General features: G+C 42.2%; 1 protein-coding gene across 5 annotated transcripts in view; it reads right to left on the bottom strand.

Moving 5' to 3' along the window:
* Positions 1-18120, bottom strand: part of akap9 (A kinase (PRKA) anchor protein 9) — a 54560-nt gene that overhangs the window by 5512 nt on the left and 30928 nt on the right. For 3 of the 5 annotated variants that reach the window (XM_086194382.1, XM_086194385.1, XM_086194383.1), the window contains 22 exons: positions 17052-17214; positions 14005-14099; positions 13506-13623; positions 12038-12076; positions 10876-11108; positions 9652-9771; positions 7414-7590; positions 6896-7000; positions 6365-6517; positions 5825-5911; positions 4390-5409; positions 3591-3728; positions 3463-3507; positions 3218-3358; positions 3068-3112; positions 2117-2950; positions 1792-1849; positions 1098-1219; positions 803-994; positions 552-719; positions 319-424; positions 38-209 (listed from right to left, as the gene is read on the bottom strand). In XM_086194382.1, the coding sequence (XP_086050508.1) occupies positions 38-209; positions 319-424; positions 552-719; positions 803-994; positions 1098-1219; positions 1792-1849; positions 2117-2950; positions 3068-3112; positions 3218-3358; positions 3463-3507; positions 3591-3728; positions 4390-5409; positions 5825-5911; positions 6365-6517; positions 6896-7000; positions 7414-7590; positions 9652-9771; positions 10876-11108; positions 12038-12076; positions 13506-13623; positions 14005-14099; positions 17052-17214 (4331 nt within the window). The remainder of the gene's footprint in view (positions 1-37; positions 210-318; positions 425-551; positions 720-802; positions 995-1097; positions 1220-1791; positions 1850-2116; positions 2951-3067; positions 3113-3217; positions 3359-3462; positions 3508-3590; positions 3729-4389; positions 5410-5824; positions 5912-6364; positions 6518-6895; positions 7001-7413; positions 7591-9651; positions 9772-10875; positions 11109-12037; positions 12077-13505; positions 13624-14004; positions 14100-17051; positions 17215-18120) is intronic. The other 2 variants (XM_086194386.1, XM_086194384.1) reach the window with 2 other exon arrangements.

Below are 18120 nucleotides of genomic sequence, written 5' to 3'. Positions count from 1 at the left end.
GAAATGTGCAAAAGATTTAAAACACCAGCGTGTCTACCTGAGTGTGTCCAGCTCTTTTAGGTGTTTGTGCTGAGCCTTGAGCGTCGTCTCGAGCTCCAGTTTAGTCTGGGACAGTTCACTCTTCAGCTCCTCCAGCAACAGCCTGTCAGCTTCCACCGCTCCACCCGCGTCTCCTCCCTCTCTCTGCTGCTTCACGCTACGCTCAACACCTGAACAGCAGCAGTAACAGTTGTTTATACACGCAGCAAAGATTATAGAGTTTAAAAATGTAAGGCTGTGTTGTGTCCCTCTTTAGAGAGAAACTATGAACTGCTCCACCTTGATGAAGCTGCTCCAGCTGATCATGGAGCTGATGGACCTCAGCCAGGAGACTGGATCTGTCTGCAGTGTGGAGTGAGCCCATCGCTGCTCTGTGCTGGGCATCCTGGAGAAGAATCATAAAACACAACATATGATTGTGACTGGGATGAAACTTTTAAAGATGAAAGCTTCTCAAAGCTTCTTCCAACTAACATGGCAACAAAGGCACTTAATGACTGAGTTTTATGAACCTGGTCAACAAGTCTGCGCTCCAGCTGATTGAGGTGGATGATGGCATCGCTCGTATCCAACAGGTCTAACTGGCTGTAGAGGGCGTTCTTTAGCACACTGCGCTCCCTCACAAACACCTGCCGCACAGCCTCCAGGAGCTGTGCACGCCAGTCTTCATTGCCTGAGGCCTGCAGCAGACCCAAGCAGTCATCCATCTGACATGGCAACAACTTTATGACAAACTACTCCAAGTTTCTTTGTTCCCTCTTACCTGTGTTGTCCTGTGTGTCTGCATCTGGGTGATCAGACCTTTGAGAGACTCCACAGTTGCCAACAAGGTGTCTCTTTCCTTTACCCAGCCTGGGATGTTGAACTGGCTGCTCGGTGGCTCGCCTTCAGAGAGAGGGAGCTCTGACAGAGAGAGAACCTGCATGCCCTCCTGGTGCACCTCACGGAGTAACGTCTGAGCAGACCAACATCAGGTAGAAATGTTTATTCAGTTACCTTCATTTTTTTTACTGCTTAAAATAATGCCACTGCAAGTTCCATGCAAATGCGAGTTCCACCTTGATCCGATCAGGTAATGGATCGTCAGTCTCTCTCCTGGCACCCTCTGGGGTCGTCCTGAACTCCTGCTGTAAGCTCGGGAGGTCATATCCTGTCCGCTGGCTGTAGTCTGAGCTGCTGTCTGCAAGAAGATGAGACAACACTTAATAACATAGAAATTCTATGTGCTTAAGGGCAGCATTTTGTTGAGTCACATGGGAATAGTTCTGCTGTCCTAACGTTACAACTACCAAATGCAGTTTTTCCCCCTTAGCCCACACTCTCTCAGTCAGAACTGTTGTTAATTTCCCCAAAACAAAATGTTTGAATTTCTCTACAGATATACAGTAATGAACACTTCTTGACATAATGTGCTCTTGATGTTTTTCTTCATTATGGGCTATGTTTCTGAATGAGAAAACCTGATGAGTTAAAAAATAGCTCAGCAAGAGTCTGTTGCTGGGAAGCAGACAGAAATTCATAACCCATGTTGGATTGAGTATCAAGGATTTTCTAATCTGATGAGAAAGGAAAAAGATAAAACAGGATTCCTAAAGTAAGTTAGGATCCGCTTCTGTAAAACACTCTTATCTTAAACCTGAGATAAAACATCTAACCGCCCCTGGATTTTTTTCCAGTATGTAGAACATGAAACATTTCTCAAAACATGTGAAGTTAATGGACACGGCAATCCTGGTCAGAGTTGTGTCTTACCGCTTGTGTAGCCATCTTTGAACTGAGATGTAGGACGATCTTGTCTCGAAGATGCAGCCTACAAAAAGGATGACATGACTCAGTTTGTCTCTCAGTGAAAGGATGGCAGATTAAACAAAACACAGAGACGATCTTTACATCCTAATTTTGTTAACCAAACCCAATCGGTGCAAAACAGACAATATGAAAAGAAAGCCCTTCAAAATGCTGCAACTTCTCAAACACACACAGAAGTGATCACACAACACGTACACAATTATACTACACATCTACAATGACGCACACACTTCTGGCCTCACAATAGCACAGAAAGAAAGCTACCTACCATCCTCAGCTCAGCAGATCGCAGCTTGTCAATAATTGTCTTGAGGGTCTTGCACTCATCCTCCAGATTCTGTACTTCCCTGCGCAGGGCATCGCTCTCTGAAATATGCCGAGCCTCCATATCCAGGATTTCTGCTGCGTGGAGTTCCTGCATCTGTGCGATCTTCTCCTGGAACTCTCCGATCACCTCCTCCATCTCCTCTTTGGCGGCAGCTGAAGGCGACTTGCTGTCAGACATCTGGAAGGCTTCAGTCTGTGTGAACGAGTCTGTTACAGCCACGTGTTGTGTCTCGGAGCTGCTGCTGTTAAGCCGAGTGCTGTGAGATTTGCTGGAGGATTGACTAGAAGTGGCAGAGTTCTTCCTGGAGAGAGATGGTTTATCTTTGGCAGTGCTTCCCTTAGGAACAGGCTGCTTGCTTCCTTTTCTTTTAGGCTGGGTGGTGGTGGAGGACAGAGCAGAGGAAAGAGGCTGAGGAGATGGAGAAGGAGAAGTCGGGTCTGTTGCCTTGATCAAGGCTGATCGGGCCTCCTGGAGCTCCTCTTTGACCTTTGAAAGTGAAAGTTCACGGACACGCAGTTCACCCTGGAGTTTCTCATTGTGCTGCCTGTAGCTGTTGAGTTCCTCTTTGGTGGTGTCGACATTCTTTCTGACCTGCTGGAGCTCTTCTTTGAGTTTACGAATAGAGACTTCATGGACCTGAATATCCTCCTGAAGCTGCTGACTTTGCTGCCTGGAGCTGTTGAGTTCTTCTTTGGTGGATTCTGCCTCACTTTTGACATCTTGGAGCTCTTTGAGAAGCTCAGTCATGTCAGATCTGTCCTCTTCAGACTTTACCTAACGGAAAATGGCCCAGGTGGGAAAAAACACACAGGTAGGTGTTGTGTGAGAATTTCAGAAAAATCAACAACCTTTTCTTGGTTTAACAGAAGCTGTGAAGCATTTTCTACTTACTTGGATAAGTTCTGCTTTAAGGTGAGCAACTGTCATTTCCCGCTCCTTAATTAAAAAAAAAAAAAAGTGACTTCACATATACTGCTGTGTTTTTTTGTTGTTGTTTTTTTACAAAAATTTAAAACAAAAGGCAAACAAACTGGATCTAACCTGCAGCAACTCCTGCAGCTTCTCTAAGCTCTCCTTGCTGCTGTTCAGCTCTTCTTTGGTGGCAGACACCTCATTTTGAGCCTCCGTTAATTCCCGTTGAAGCTCGAGCACTTTAACCTCTTTATCTCCTCCTGATGATACCTAAGTGACAGGAAGCGTTAGATGAAGAAATCTCAGTATGTAGGCTTGTTTTGGGGGGGGGGGGGCAATTTGTTCAGTGTGGAGGATTACAAAAAATTCTCTACCCTTTGGAGTTGGTCCTGGAGTCTCTTTATTGTTTCTGTTTTTTCCTACAAAGAAGTTTACTATTAGACTCAACAAACATCAGAAACATTCTCTGAGGAGGAATGATCAGTACGAGGCAGTTACATACTTTGAGCTCTTCCTGGAGACGGCTGCAGCTCTCCTTGTAGTTGTCAAGCTGCTCTTTGGTGGCCAAAACCTCATCTCGGACATCCTGCAACTCCTGAAGAAGCTCAGATGCTGGCGGCTGGTCTTCACCAGGAGAGGTCTGACGAAACGATCACAAATATTCTCAATCTAATCAAGTCCGACGCCTCAGTGGCACAATGGCTTCACTGGGTTTTTGCTGGTGAAACAGCAGAGTGCAGGGGATACTGACAACAGCTGCTTTTATGAATCTACATTTTTCTTCGCTTAGCTTAGCTTTGAAAGAGGAGAAACTATGAATCTGTCTGAAGGAAACAAAATCTACCTTCAGCCCCTCTAAAGCTCACTATCACATGATCTATGGGCAATAAAGTGTCAATTTGTAGTTTTACAGGATGTTTATTTTATAAAGGGTTTATGAACATGACTATATCACCAAGGAAATCAAAATGTGGCCACGAAACTGTTAAAACATCTCAAAATATTCTCTTTCTGTTCAGCCTTTAAAAAAAAGGTATCTTACTATCCAAACCTACTACCGTAAACGTTTAACACAACTTCCTGAGAATATTCAAAGGTATGACGGAGCAATCAAGGAATACAAAAAGTTTAGAAGAATCACATTTTTGTCAACAGCCATTTCAACTTTTTCAACAGAATACTGACTTCACATTCCCTTTCTTATGTTTATTAGCATGTTCAGCAGTGTCGCTAAGATGAACATTATTTCAGTCTCAGCTGCACCTGCGCCCCCCCACAGTATTGACTGGTCCAGCTCTTACCTCTGCAGCTAGAATTGTCCTCTGGTGTGTCCTGGTCTTCATTTGACTGAGTAGATCCATGAGCACTGCCAGCCTCCTCTCATACTCTAACACCTCCTCCTCAGAGCTGCAGAGCAGCTGTTTCTGGAGCTCCTGGTCTTTCTGGATCCCACTGAGACCTGCCTCTAGTTCACGAAGCTTTTGGGTCAGATGAACCACCTTCCCTGTCTGAACTTGTCTACTTTGACCCGGTCCACTAAAATCCATTTGAGGAATGCCAAAGTCACCTAAGTCATGAACGTGTGACTCCGGGTGTCTCTGTAGGTTCTGATCTTCTTCTGATGTCCGTGATTGCTGCTGCTGCTGTTGCTGGAAAGCCTCCAGCGTAGCTTGACTGACCAGCGCTGCAGCCACTTTCTCCCTTAGCTTCTCCTCCAGATTAGAGACTTTCTCTTGAAGATCCTCAGCATTGTTTTGAGTTTTCTCCAAAAGGAGACGACAGCAGCTTATCTCTGAGTCTTTTTCACCCACCAAGTCCTCAAGCTCTTGAATGCGGACACCAAGCTCTTCCACTCTGGATGTGGCACTCTGCTCAAGAGCTTGTACTTGGGCCTGCATGACTACCAGGCCAGCTGTTTTCTGCCTGAGAGCTTCTTCTAGCTCAACCTCTGGGCTCCCCTGTTTTTCTGATTCGGCTAAAGCTTCTGCACTCTCCTTTAAGCGCAGATATGTCTCCAGCAGCTTACTGTGCTCACTTTTGAGTGTAGAAAGCTCTTTGGTGGCCAAATCCATTTTCTGCTGCATTTCATCATATTCTTCTTTACTCGGCCCCCACATGTCAGTCTCAGCCTTGATGTCTTCATCCTCATCAGAGATCTGTTTCTGCTCAATATGAACAAGCTCCTGCTGTAGTTTTTCTATGACCGAATTCAGTTGGTCAAGCTCCTCCTCATTATTCCTCTTCAAGCGTTCTTGTTCACTCCTCAAGCACTCCACCTGGGACTCCAGGTCTTTTATCAGCTCGTCACGCGCATCCATTTCCTGAAAAGGATGATAACAACATTAACATGTCATAAAAACATAGAATTTAAGGAGTCCATGGCCACCCCCTGAATAAACATCTGAGTCTCTGCGGCGTAAGAGAACATTATCAAAATGAATGAAGTTACATTGTTGTTTATAGTGATGTAAGCGCTCTACAGAAACTCAGAGGTTTAATAAGCCACCTCAAATGAGCAAATGATCACCTCACAATAAAAGATGGTGTTGTGGATTTACTTACCAGGACAAACCAAACAAAAACAACCCAACAAAAACAACAACAGATGAGAATGGAACCAACAAAAAAATGAGAGCAAACCAGAAATCAGAGAGCACACACTGATACACAACCACGGATCTATGCGTATTCGAAATAGACTTTTTGATTCTATTTCGCATACGCATATTGTGTTACCTTGTTATCAGAGGCAGTTTCCATGTGTTGGACCTTAGTGATCTGTTCATTAAGAACTGCTATTTCCCTGTCCTTCTCCTCCATCACCTTCAAAAGTCAGAGATTATAATGTGATGGCTATTAATAAACAAGCCAAGTCCAGAGCCCACTGGCAGGGAAAATTCACATGAGATATATGTCTGCAAAAATGTAGAAACTAAAACTGCAATATAAAACAAATTGCTTATTTGGAAAAAAAAAAAAAAAAGTGTTTTGCAGTTTGTGTGCACATACATTTGTTTGCAACTCTTGGAAGCTGTTTTTAATGTTACACGCTTATCTAGAATTGTCAAACATTTCACATTGATCAACAGATCACCAGTAAGCCAGTTGTTTTGAGGGGAGTGGTTTGCAAATACAAAAGTATATATAACAGTAAGTGAGAGATTGTGGCTGATAAATCACCCACAGGTGCTGTGACTCTCAGCAGAGCTGGCGACTGCTTCAAAATTCAGTGTAAAGACACAATAAACATGCGTTTGCAGGCGGAGGGTTTGCTACCTGAAGCATGCTCTCCCTTGTTTCTAGGTATAGCTGCTGACTGCTGATCTCCTTCCTCTGGATCTCCAGCTGCATGTGAAGCTGCTGCACCTCCTCGCTCTTGTTTTCCAGCTCTTCTCTGAATTGCTCCAGCTGCTCCTCCAGGTTGCAGATCTGAGGCAACAAGTACATATGATTAAAATGAACATTAAAAAAAACTATCAGATTTTCTCTGTTTTACACATAAGCATAAAAAGCTCAACCGTTCTTGCAACTGAACTGAATTGCAGAACCTGAACTTGCTTTAATACCTGTTTTCTTGGTGTTAGTCAAGAAGCTGCTTCTTTGATGATTGCATGCAATCCTGTATATCCATTTTAAATAATAGTTTCTCTTACTTTGCAAAAATGAATCTACCTCTTTTGTTTATGAGCTTTTTAAAAGAATCAGCAAAAGTCAGCTCCATGAATGTGCAAAAGTAAACTGCTGGCCATGGAAGCATCACGGGCTAAAAATAACAAAGATTGCTGCACAAATTGAGCAGGAACATACCTCCTTCTCCTTCCGTTCCAAAGCTTCTCGTTCTGTCTGTAACTGCGTCTCCAGCGTGGGGTTTCTCGCCTCGCTGACAGACACATGCTGCTTCTTTTGTTCACCCTTGGACACACAACAACACACAGGTATAAAACCACTGTTTCTGCAACCACTGTCATTTATTGCCAAAACATCCAGAAAGGCATGAAAGAAAACACTTGCAGCCACATGGCCAATTCTATCGGCTGAGGGGTACAGAGAAGCAGATCCTCTACTGCTCACCACCTCCATGAACACTGGGGGGCAATCTTGACAGTTGCTAGCACCAGCTCACTGTCATTACTGCTGGCGCCACTGAAGGAGACGCACCCACACATTGTTCTCAGTCTCTGTGCCTCCCATCCCTCCTCCCAATCCTCCTCTCCACGCGCTCTCTCTCTCTCACACACACACACACCCTCTGCCATGCTCAACCCTGCTTTTTTGTCTCTCCAGCACATCATTCACACCCCGCTCTCCCTCCACCCCTCTCTGACCTTCTCAAGGGAATCAGCGCTGGCCAGCAGGGCCTGCTCCAGCTCACGGATGCGGCTCTCCAGCTTGTCAATCTCTTCGTCACGTTCTCCCAGCTCACGACGCAGCTGCTCTGTGCTGAGCAGCAGCTCACTGCACCAATCCGCCTTCTCCTTCAGCTGGGAGGTCAGCTGGTCCACCTGGTGGTGAGAGAGAAAGAGAGAGAGGAGAGGAAGGAGAAGAAAAGGAGGGTCGTTTAATGAGATTCACTCTCACTACAATGTAGCTGGTACATGTACCGCTAGCAAGGAGGTCAGCTGATCCACCTGAGAAAGGAGGGGGCCAGGAGTGAGAAGATGTGCAGGGGACAGAGGGGGAGAGAGAGATTTCATTCAGGGTGACAAACCACATAGCAGCACATTAACCAGAAAGACAGCTGGCAGGTAACTGATCCACCTGTGAGAGAGCAGCAGCAGATCAATGACGGGGACGAGGAGGAGGAGGAGGAGGAGGAGGAGGAGGGGGAGTCATCAAGAGAGGATTGTTTAGCTAGCTAGCGCTGGTAAAATGCTCCTCTGCTTGCTCCGTCAAGAAAATGACAACACAGTCCTCCATAAGAGACTGACTTTTGTTTGGAAAAACTTTATCAGGAAATAAAGTGTTACTTTATTTAAAACAAAGAAGAGAGGCGGATATTGTAGTGCGGCAGATTGAAGTCAATCCTTCACTCGGGCAGAGGATGGAACGTTAAATTATGAGAGTGCTTGAGCGGAGAACGTCTGATTTCTATCTGTTTAAGCTTTAACATCAGTGTTGCTCATGATTAATTGACAGCTCCATTATACAAATGTACAGTGGGTTTTCTCTCCAGTTCTTTGCAGTCGTTGCACTCGTAGCTGGAGATAAGCTTATTTTTCCTTTTACCTGGACAGACACAAGTTTATAACAACCAAAATTTCTCACTGACATTTGAAGATGACATCAGAGTAACAAACAGAGAAGCTGTCATGTGGGGGACTTGTTAATATCAAAGCAAGCAGGGCACCTAATTTCATTTAAATTCATTCAATTGCTAAGTCCTCAGTGAGCTTGCCCCAATTGTCTGTTTACACAATCCTGGGGACAGTGGAGGCTGGAGGTGGATCAGTGAAAGAGGACAATAGTGTCCTAAAGTTGAGTGGTTCTCAAACAAGGACACATACATTGGGGGGTTCAGGATGAGAGAGGTAGGCAGGCATCATTTGCTACAGGACTGGGCAAGTCACTAGAATGCACTACAAGCTCTCTGGGGGAGAGTTAAGTCTACATGTAGCTAGAAGCAATACCTTTAAGGTTACTCCGTCCACCTGCAATAGCCAGGGAGAGAAAAGGCAGAGGCAAAGAGGAACAGAGGAAGGAGAGTTTGAAGGCAAAAGGAGGAAGGTCAGCCATGGAGGAAGCAAAGGAAGAAAAAATACTTAGCAATAAAGAATCTGGCAGGAGTCTCCAGGAATAAGGAGAATGTTTCTCTGAGAGCAGACTTCAAGAGAGCTGGCATAGCCTGAGGATACTCCATAAATTAACAACTGAGCATTTTCTTCCATTGATAACTTCTCTGATCAGTTAGGACTTGTTGACATGAATACCAAGCTTTGTAATGAAAGTTAGATTGTTCGGTGGGGGAGTCACGAAAAATGCATTTGTCAAAAAAAAAAAAAAATAAACACAACCTTACATTGAGGACATTTGGAATAAAGGGAGATAATGATTTTACTTTACGTATCTATAGTTGAATTTCTCAGATGTCATCCAGTGCTGATCTTCTCCTTTTCCTCAATGTTAAAAGCCTCTCACATTCAAAACTTTGCAACTTGATGATTTGCCCGTATTCCTGAATCAGATCACTCTTAACTTTTTATCACTGTCATCGTCTTTTTACACCTGCTATTGTGAAAACCAGCACCATTGTTACCTTTACAAAGTTTGGCTGAAATTCACCTACAAGTTTCCCTGAGTCATCGACTGTATTTACCATCTAACCCGCCCTTGATGGAGCGTTATATGAACACACTATTAGAAATCTTGCAACACGAATAGCATTAATCCCACTTTCACTTCAACAATAACTTTGGTGTCATTTTAAAGTAAGCACAGGCAATCGTATCACTGCTATTGTTGTGTTGTGTGACACAGAGATTGGTGTGTGCAGCCAGAGCAGAAATAAGCATCTCTATTACATCTGGAGTCTTCTGCTCGAGCTAACAACAGCTTTCTGCAGTTACCTCGGTGTTTCTTTTCTCAGAGCCCGTCTGAGTCTTCTGTGGATTCTTCAGCTGCTGCTCCAGTTTCTGGATCTCCTGCTGGAAGAAATCCCGCTCATGTTCTCGATCCACAGCTTGTTCCTGGACACCAGAATGGAAATTCAACACAAGATATAATTAAACAGAGACATTTCAATAAAACCTCTATGCATCTTACGAGCTGCAAAGGACAGGCTTCATTAAGTCAGAGCACCTGTTAAGATGACAAATAACATGTTGGGTCGTTTTTGTCGTCTTTTCTGTCCTTGTTTTGTCTTTTACTTCTTTATCAAACCTTAAATTTAAAGAAACTTTGCTAATGTAAATCCACCATATTGTCTAAAAAAAAATTAAAATCAAGGAGGAAATGATTAAAACAACCCAGAAAAACCGAGACTTTTGGACATTTTGTGCCATGAAAGGATAAATATATTCAAATGTTAGACCAGAGAGAAAAACTACAGAATACAGAAGGACTGAAGCAAAGAGGGTTAATAAGGAGTTGCGCAAATTATATTAGAGCCTTGTCTGCTCATTTCATATTTGTGTCTAACCAATACAACCAGAACACAACCAACAACAATTAAAAACCATATGCAGGCCAAGTGGCCTCATTATGATGATGGAAAGGTAATTTGATAAACCATGAGCAACATACACACTCAAACGTGATTAAAAATAATTTAACTCTCGCTCTAAGATGCATTTTGGCTGATTTCATTACCTTAACTAAATTAATCATTAGAGTTATCTACCTGGACGTCAGAGTGGGTTTTTATTCACTGACATTTAAATAAGTCAAGTTTAAAATAAAAGTTTATGGTTTGTCAAATGTAAACAGATGATGCAGACATATTCAGTTACACGAAACACTCACTACATATCTAGTAGGATACAAATGGTGATGAACTTTTCAATAGTTTTCATACTGCTAACGCTACCTTTATTTCTGTTGCTATATATTCTATATTCTTTTGCTGCTAACCTTGGAAATGAGTCAGTTCTGGATATTATATAATATTATATAATATTCAATAATTCAAAAAGGAGTTTGCATGTTTTTTTTTAAATACCCTTCTTCATTTAAATGGGATGGACAAAATACTCGGACAGAAAAAGCTAGTACGGATCAACAGCACAGAAGGGCTTCCACAATGACCGTTACAGGAAGTCAACACATCAACTGAGCGTATCTTGTGCTCTTACGTCAAGGAACTTCCTGTTCTTCTCCAGCTGTTTCTCAAGAGCCTGAATCTGCTGCAGGAGGTCTCCGCTCTCCATCCTCTGAGCTTGCTCTAGTTCAATCACCCGGTTGACCTGCTCCTCCAGCTCAGCCTCCAGGAGCTTGATCTGCTTCAGGAGGTCGGCGTTCTCCTTCTCTGCTTGACGCTGGACCTCCACTTTCTCTTTCATCAGCTTCTCTGTTTCCTCAAGCAGGTCTAGAGAAAACAGCCATAGGAGAATTTAACTGACTGATTCAACTGAAAATTGTAGGTTCAATATGTATTCAGATCAATCAGATTTGACTGATCGCTCAGGATGCTGAAACAGAGCTAGTGAAGAGTCTGTGCATTGTCAGCTTTGAGATGAGATTTTAGTCAGATTTTATCATGTTGTTAAATTTAACTATTCTGCAGGGCTAAAATACTAAACACCGATCATATTTCTGCTCATAAATATTTTACGATGTCACCAAACAACTCTAGTCACTGAGTAAATGACAAACCTCAGACTCTTCTCTGCTCCTCAACATCTCCTTCAGCTTTCCAACATTAAAACCCCATTCCTGATCATGATCCCATGATGCCTCGGTGCCTGTCTGCTACCACCAGGGAACAACCCCCACCGGTTCCCCCAGGATCAAACCCCACAGGATTAGTGCAAAAGTAACAAGGTGTGAGAGTGCGAATGACAGATCAAAGACGTGAACAGTCCAGACATTGCAGTATCCATGCCCAATAAGCATTTACAGGCAGGGGAGAGGGAATTCCTGAACAGCCAATCACCACACTTCCTTAGCTAGAATATGAAACTACTATGAAAACAAGATGCCTTAAATCAGAGCAAAGATGATTGACAATCAGGAAATAATGACTACATATAAATGTTTTAAGATTACTTTCATTTCTTCATGCTAGAATGAGGGCCAACACTGAATCAAAGACGTTAAAAAAATGACAAACCAGGACAAAAATCAATCCAAATGAAAAGCTGAAGCAAAGGTTAGTGCTAGAACTGAGTGAGTTTGTGAGCCCATAGCAAGCAAGCTCAAAGCTGTGCTGGTGAGTTGCTGGATTAGGGTTAGAGCCACTCGGCTAGACAAGTGAAGGACATAGATATGAGTGAGCCATGCTCAAAGTGGACACACCTGCTTCAGGTGCTGCAACCATTGCAGCTTCAACTAGGCCTACAGGAGGATAAGAAAGCACAGGAAATTTAACATGCGCTTGTTTTCGTCATAAACTCTTAAGAGAAAAAAAAAAAAGTCAGAGAAGGGTGCAGAGCTTTTCTGTTGGTTTCACAGTAGAAAGTTAAAGCTTTGTCATCAGAGGCCCGAGAAGGAAACGCTATGAAGGAAGACATTTCTGGAGTCACCCCTGTAGAGTTATACCCTGAAACACAGAAAACTCACCTTTTGATTCAGAGTGTACTCAGGGATACCTTTCTGATAGTAAAAGGGGTTGCAGTGCAAGATTAGCAGCGTCATGTTTCCAGATCACTTCTTGGTGAATTCCTGTAAATGTGTGACTTATTGCACAAATGCGTAGCAAGTGTTTCAGGAAAGGTAGATAAGTTAGAGATAAGAGCTGCCTAAGTTTTGTTGCTCCGGCCAAATAAAAGTATTGTAAAACTAACTTTTTGTTGACTTTGGGAGCCTACATCTCTAATCCTGTCACTGACAATGATTTAAAATTTTATCATCTTCATCAGGCCAATATGAGGCCAATGGACCTTTAAATCAGGAGCTATTGCCCTTTACCAGTAAAGGTGCAAAGGTAACCACAGAACACCATCAGAACAGTAGAATGTGTGTAGTACACACTTTGATAGAGGAGGTAAAACAATAATAAAAGCTACTGTACCGCATGTCACTGACATGGACAAGGTTAATATTTGACATCCAATCACATTGTACGGTTATAATTCAAAGGACATGTTCTGTTTATTTTAGCAGAGCAACTTCTGACCTGCTTTTATTACAACCATACTAAACACACAATCTCTTAAAACCTGATCCTAAACTCTCAGTCAGAGCAGAAGTTAATATTCTTCATAATTGCTATTTCTTTTTTCTTTTTTTTCTCCAGTGGGGACCAGGATTAGGACTGACCACCTTTGAACAGACCTCACTGTATAGAAAAAGGTGAATTAAATTATATATCAAGTCTCTTTCACTGCTGAAAATGCACAACATAACAAATGGGAGTACTTCCACAACACATTTTCATGTGAATAAACAACATATATCTTTTCAGACACACAGCTCAGTGTGCAGTAACCACATCACTTCCTCACTGTTCCTGCCGGCTAGAAACACAAAACCTCATACTTTCACCTAAAATGAACTGTTAGTCACATTTTTGCCAGAGAAGCATTCAGCACTTTCTGTCATTCCCTGTTATGCTACTACCATTACTACTGCATTGCATTGTGGGATATGTAAAGTGAAGTGTCCAGTGCTTGAACGCTGTAACATTTCCCCATTAAGCGGGCACTTCCGTCACTACTACTTCATTCTTCAGTTTTGGACACATAATGTACCATGCTAGCATGGAGTTTTGGACACAGCCCATATCTCTTTTGAGTCTGGTTTAAGGGAATTCTGGGATACATACAAAGCTCGCGTGGCCCGGCATTCTCCCTCATGGCGTCTTGTTGTCGTGAGAGCAGCTCGCGCTCCTCCTGCATCTGAAGCCTCTCCTGCTCCAACTCGTGCAACCGGCTACCTGTAACCTGCACATTTCACATTTATACACAAAGTGTTGACGGGGTTTATAAGTTGTCAACAGATTCGAAAGCTAAAGTGAATCTCTGCACTCAGTTACTTTAAAAAAGTGCAGCCACTCCTTCCTTATTTGAGGTCAACTTGCAGTGGAAAATATTTTCAAAATACATTCATCCCACACTAAATCTCATATATAATTTATGGCCTCTATTATGGCTCCCATGTACGCAGCACTCTTTTATTTCATTAGTGATATTCCAGCCAACTACAAGTTCTGTCGGGCAGAGCCTATTCTACTGTGCCAGAGCCAATTTCAAAAACTCTGCCTTTGGGTAGTCAAGTCATGTGGCATTTCATAACAGAGGTAATTATTATTCATCATCTCTCACCTGCAGCTCCTGCTCGAGAGTTAGTTGAAGCTCTTCCTTCTGACGCAACTGTTCCTCAAGTGCAGCTCTTTCACCTGTGTAGCCATCAATCAGACCTGGATGTGGATGAGAGGAGGATGGTCACAACATGGTTAAAATGGATACATGCAATCCAACACACGGCAAATTTGATGTAATCTTCGCTACCGTTCTGAGAATCATTAGATGATGAATTCAGAGAAATTAGTTTACACAGATAAAAGGCAATCATACAGATGAATGAGCACTCACTAGTGGGAGACAGAACCCAAGGTTACCAACAACACAAAAGCAAACACAAACATGCATACAAATGCAGAGAGCCTGTCTGACCCATTTTGCTTGGCATGAAGTACAATGAAACGCTTTAGAACTACTGTACCGTTCTGTCACAGGTCAGCAAGCATTATGGGCCAGATACACCAAGAAGAAGAAGAATGTACACACTAACAGACGGGACTGGATCTGCTTATTTATTAACTCAGAGTGCAACTTTGAAACCCTAACTGGCAAAGACAGACATTATAGAGAATAAATACATTTGGTGACTTGGTACTGCCTGTTTGCAGCTCATATTGATTCAGAGAGACAGAAGGTAAATGTCACCCTGCTGATTTTGATAGCAGGTCATTTCTCTATAGACTCCTGAACAGGATCCAAAGCTGCATGTTGTGTTTGCCTAAGGAGGGACCTCTCCAGGATACACAACATCTCATGTACATCATTGCACACAAAACAAAAAAAAGCACTCGCAGATTGTTCCCTTCACAACCTACGACCCCTATTATTACACAGTACAAACATAAAACCTTTTAGCCATTAGTCTTTTTCCTTCCTGGGACCAAACATAATAATCTAAAAAGCTGATTTCCCATCCTGTTCACTCAACACCTCACAAAAAATTAATCAAAGGAAAGTTTATAGCAGTAAAATAGAGCTCTGCCACCAGTGTCTAATTAAAAACAACAAAAAATTAAACTCTGTATTTCAATTTTTAAACACATAGCAGTGTTTTTGTACATTGTAGCTGCATTGAACTGAGTCTTTTTCACAGGCAAGTTAGTGAGAAACTTGGTTTTCTGCTTCATTGAGGCTGTTTGCCATTCCCAGCTCAGTCAGGGAGGCAACAGCAATCATCAGACTCTTTTCATCCAGCCACAGTCCTTCTGTTTACTTTGTTTTGATACTTTCAGAGAAAAAGGCCTCACACTTTACGGCAGTTTACAGCATTGAAGATAGAAATGTTTCATAAAAAACGTGGTTTATCACACCATTTAAACGAACATGTTCAAGCGAAATTATTCATTCAAAAGTGATATTCTTTAATGAACATCTTTAAAAATTATTGCATAACCCCCGCGGTACTCTAACGTACCCCTCAGGCTGTGTGTTCCCCCTTTTGTGAAACACTGTTCTAAAGGATTTAATCCTACTGATCACTGGAGAGGATCTTTTTTTCCAGACTGAGCCTGTCTATAAGGCTAAACCAGTTTGAAAAAGCCACACCCAACACTTTTATCTGCAACAATAGCAGGAGAATCACTTCTCTTTCACCTCATTTGAACAAGACAAGACACAGTGAAGAGATCGCAAACACTCCCTCACAATTAATAGAACTGCATACCAGATGATGGTGTGAACTTGTTTCACTTAGGTACAGCAGCCTCAGACCCTTAATGTGAGCTGTTTCAGTTATTACTGCCCGAGAGCCGGTAATCAGCGGCACGTCTGGTGATTGGTTTATGTCTTTGTTGAAGTGAAATAAATTGAAATTAAAGGACTTTTAGCGGTAATCTGGCTCAAGATCTAGTTCCTGAATTGTGAAGACTGTTGTTTATTTGATATTTTAAAGACAAATCAAATCCATAATTTCAATCAAATCCCTTGAGCCCATGTGAAAGGCTTGGAGGAAGAACGCTTTGGTTTAATGGTGAACATCTCGGAAATAAAATGAGAATTTTTCCATGCAATTTGTGGAGCCCATGTACTTTGATTCACAGCAGAGAAGTAAATTTATCAACAGATTTTATGTTCATATCATTTATCCAGAACCTTCATGGTGGAGGTATGCATGCTCCGAGTGCTTTCTAGTTAGCAATTCAAATATTTTGCCACATGGGGCCCGTATTTGAGGGTCTGCTTAAAAAAAAAAACCATAACAAATGGTGGCTTTTATCCTGTAACTTGATCGCATTGCAAAAACATATATCATAACAGGATACTACTAAAATTAAAGACACTAGAAAAAGGGAACTGCCACAAACTTACCATTATTCAATGTGTCCAAAAAGGCTGCTGCTCTCTACACTTGGTAAACTGAATAAGAAGCCCAGTCGACTGGGTTTGGGGAGTGAGATGAGGTTGCAACAGTTGACCCTGGTGGACCAGCTGTCCCTGACACGGATGGGACGGTAGTTTTGCTGCTCCGCAACAAGATCTGTCACTGCTTCCGACTCATAAATTAACTTGCTGCCATTCCACTGACAACAAGATTTATTTTCCTTAAAACCTCAAACAAATACCATCATCTCCGAATGTAAACATCTACATAGAAAACCCTCCTGCTTCCGTTGACACAAACACAATCAGACAGACATGTAACCATTTGTCAATTTCTCACCACATATGTCTCAACTCCTTTACTCTCCCTTTCGAACAGCTGATCTCGTCACTCCCCGTAACACCTCCTTCCCCCGCACACATGCATTTACACTCTAATTCCTTATGCTGTCTTGTGATCTGCTCTCTGTTTTCCGAAGCATTCAGACACTCAAACATACACACACATGCATCATCAGATCTGTAATTTGGGTTCTCTGAGAAACAGTGAATGGCACAGTTTTTGTTTTTGGGGGTGTTTTTTTGCCATAAGTTGATGCTATTATATTTGTTTGAAAATAAAATCATATAATTAAAATGACTATACACGTCAGAGAAATGTCTTCATTTCATGTTCAGATAGGCGATAAGAAACAGATAAGCAAGACAAATTTTTCTCATGCCACACCGACCTCAGCAGAAATTCTTACCCTCAGCACGATGGAGTTCCAGAGCCAGCTGCTCACGTGCGCGGGCCTCCTCGGCCACCCTCTCCTGCAGCTCCTCCTGCTTCTGCAGCAGCTCGTTCATCTCCTGGTTGTGGTGGAAGGACTCCCGCATCAGCTCCGTCTGGGTCATCCGGGCATGTTCAAGCTAAGAGGAGAAACAACACAGAAGCAGAAGGTTTTGGAAAGAAAACTCTACTTCGCATTTTATTTCTCAGTTTACTATGATTTTCTACATGAAGATCAACCGATAACCCCTGAACCTTCACAAACTACTATATAGCGACTATTGAGGTCGATGAGCTGGAGATGTTTGAGTTTTCATCACAAATGCTGCATTACAAATTGCAGATGCATTAAGACGCATTAAAGATGCAGTGTTCCAGGGGCTTGACCTATATAAGGTAGTAAAAGTCAGGATACATCTCCCACCCTGTCATTCCCTTTTCATCTTTGGGCCACAAGTTATTAAAAAAGTTGTCTGTTATGATGAGAAATCATGGTTGACAAAAATCTTGACTTTTGGAAAAAAAAAGTTTACCAATAATTCCAACTTTAAAAAGTACATCAAAATGACAGAAATGTGCTGCATATGGACATTAAGATCAGGGTTCATGCATTTTGTTGCAAATAACTGAAATGGCTTTTCCATGCCTTTGAGGCAAATTTTCATGACCACAGATAATCTGAAACCCTTGTGTCAACATGAAAATAGAATAGTGAAAATTAATAAATTAACCACAAGATTTTCAACTGAGGTAACCACAAGCTATGTGAATTAAGATGAGCCAATCTAGGTTTTCTTGGTCAGTTTGATCTGAACCACATGTAATCCAATATACGAACGAGCATGTCTGAAGCAAATTTCAACAACTTTTTTTTAAAAACCTTCTGACTTTCCTCACTTTTCCAAAACCTCTCCAGTCCTGAAAATCAATACTTTAAAATTCCACTGTTTTTTGTAGCTTTTTCATGACCAGATGAAGTGTTGATGGGAACATTAAACTGCTGTTGCTGAAATGTATTGGTCATTTATCATTTGTAGATAAAAAAA

The sequence above is a fragment of the Aulostomus chinensis genome, chromosome 22 (assembly GCF_037954235.1).
Source record: "Aulostomus chinensis isolate RoL2024-O1b breed Wild chromosome 22, RoL_Achi_v1.0, whole genome shotgun sequence".
In the NCBI taxonomy this organism is placed as follows: domain Eukaryota; kingdom Metazoa; phylum Chordata; class Actinopteri; order Syngnathiformes; family Aulostomidae; genus Aulostomus; species Aulostomus chinensis.
Note: the sequence above shows the minus strand (reverse complement) of the source record. Positions and strands in the feature narration are given on the sequence as shown.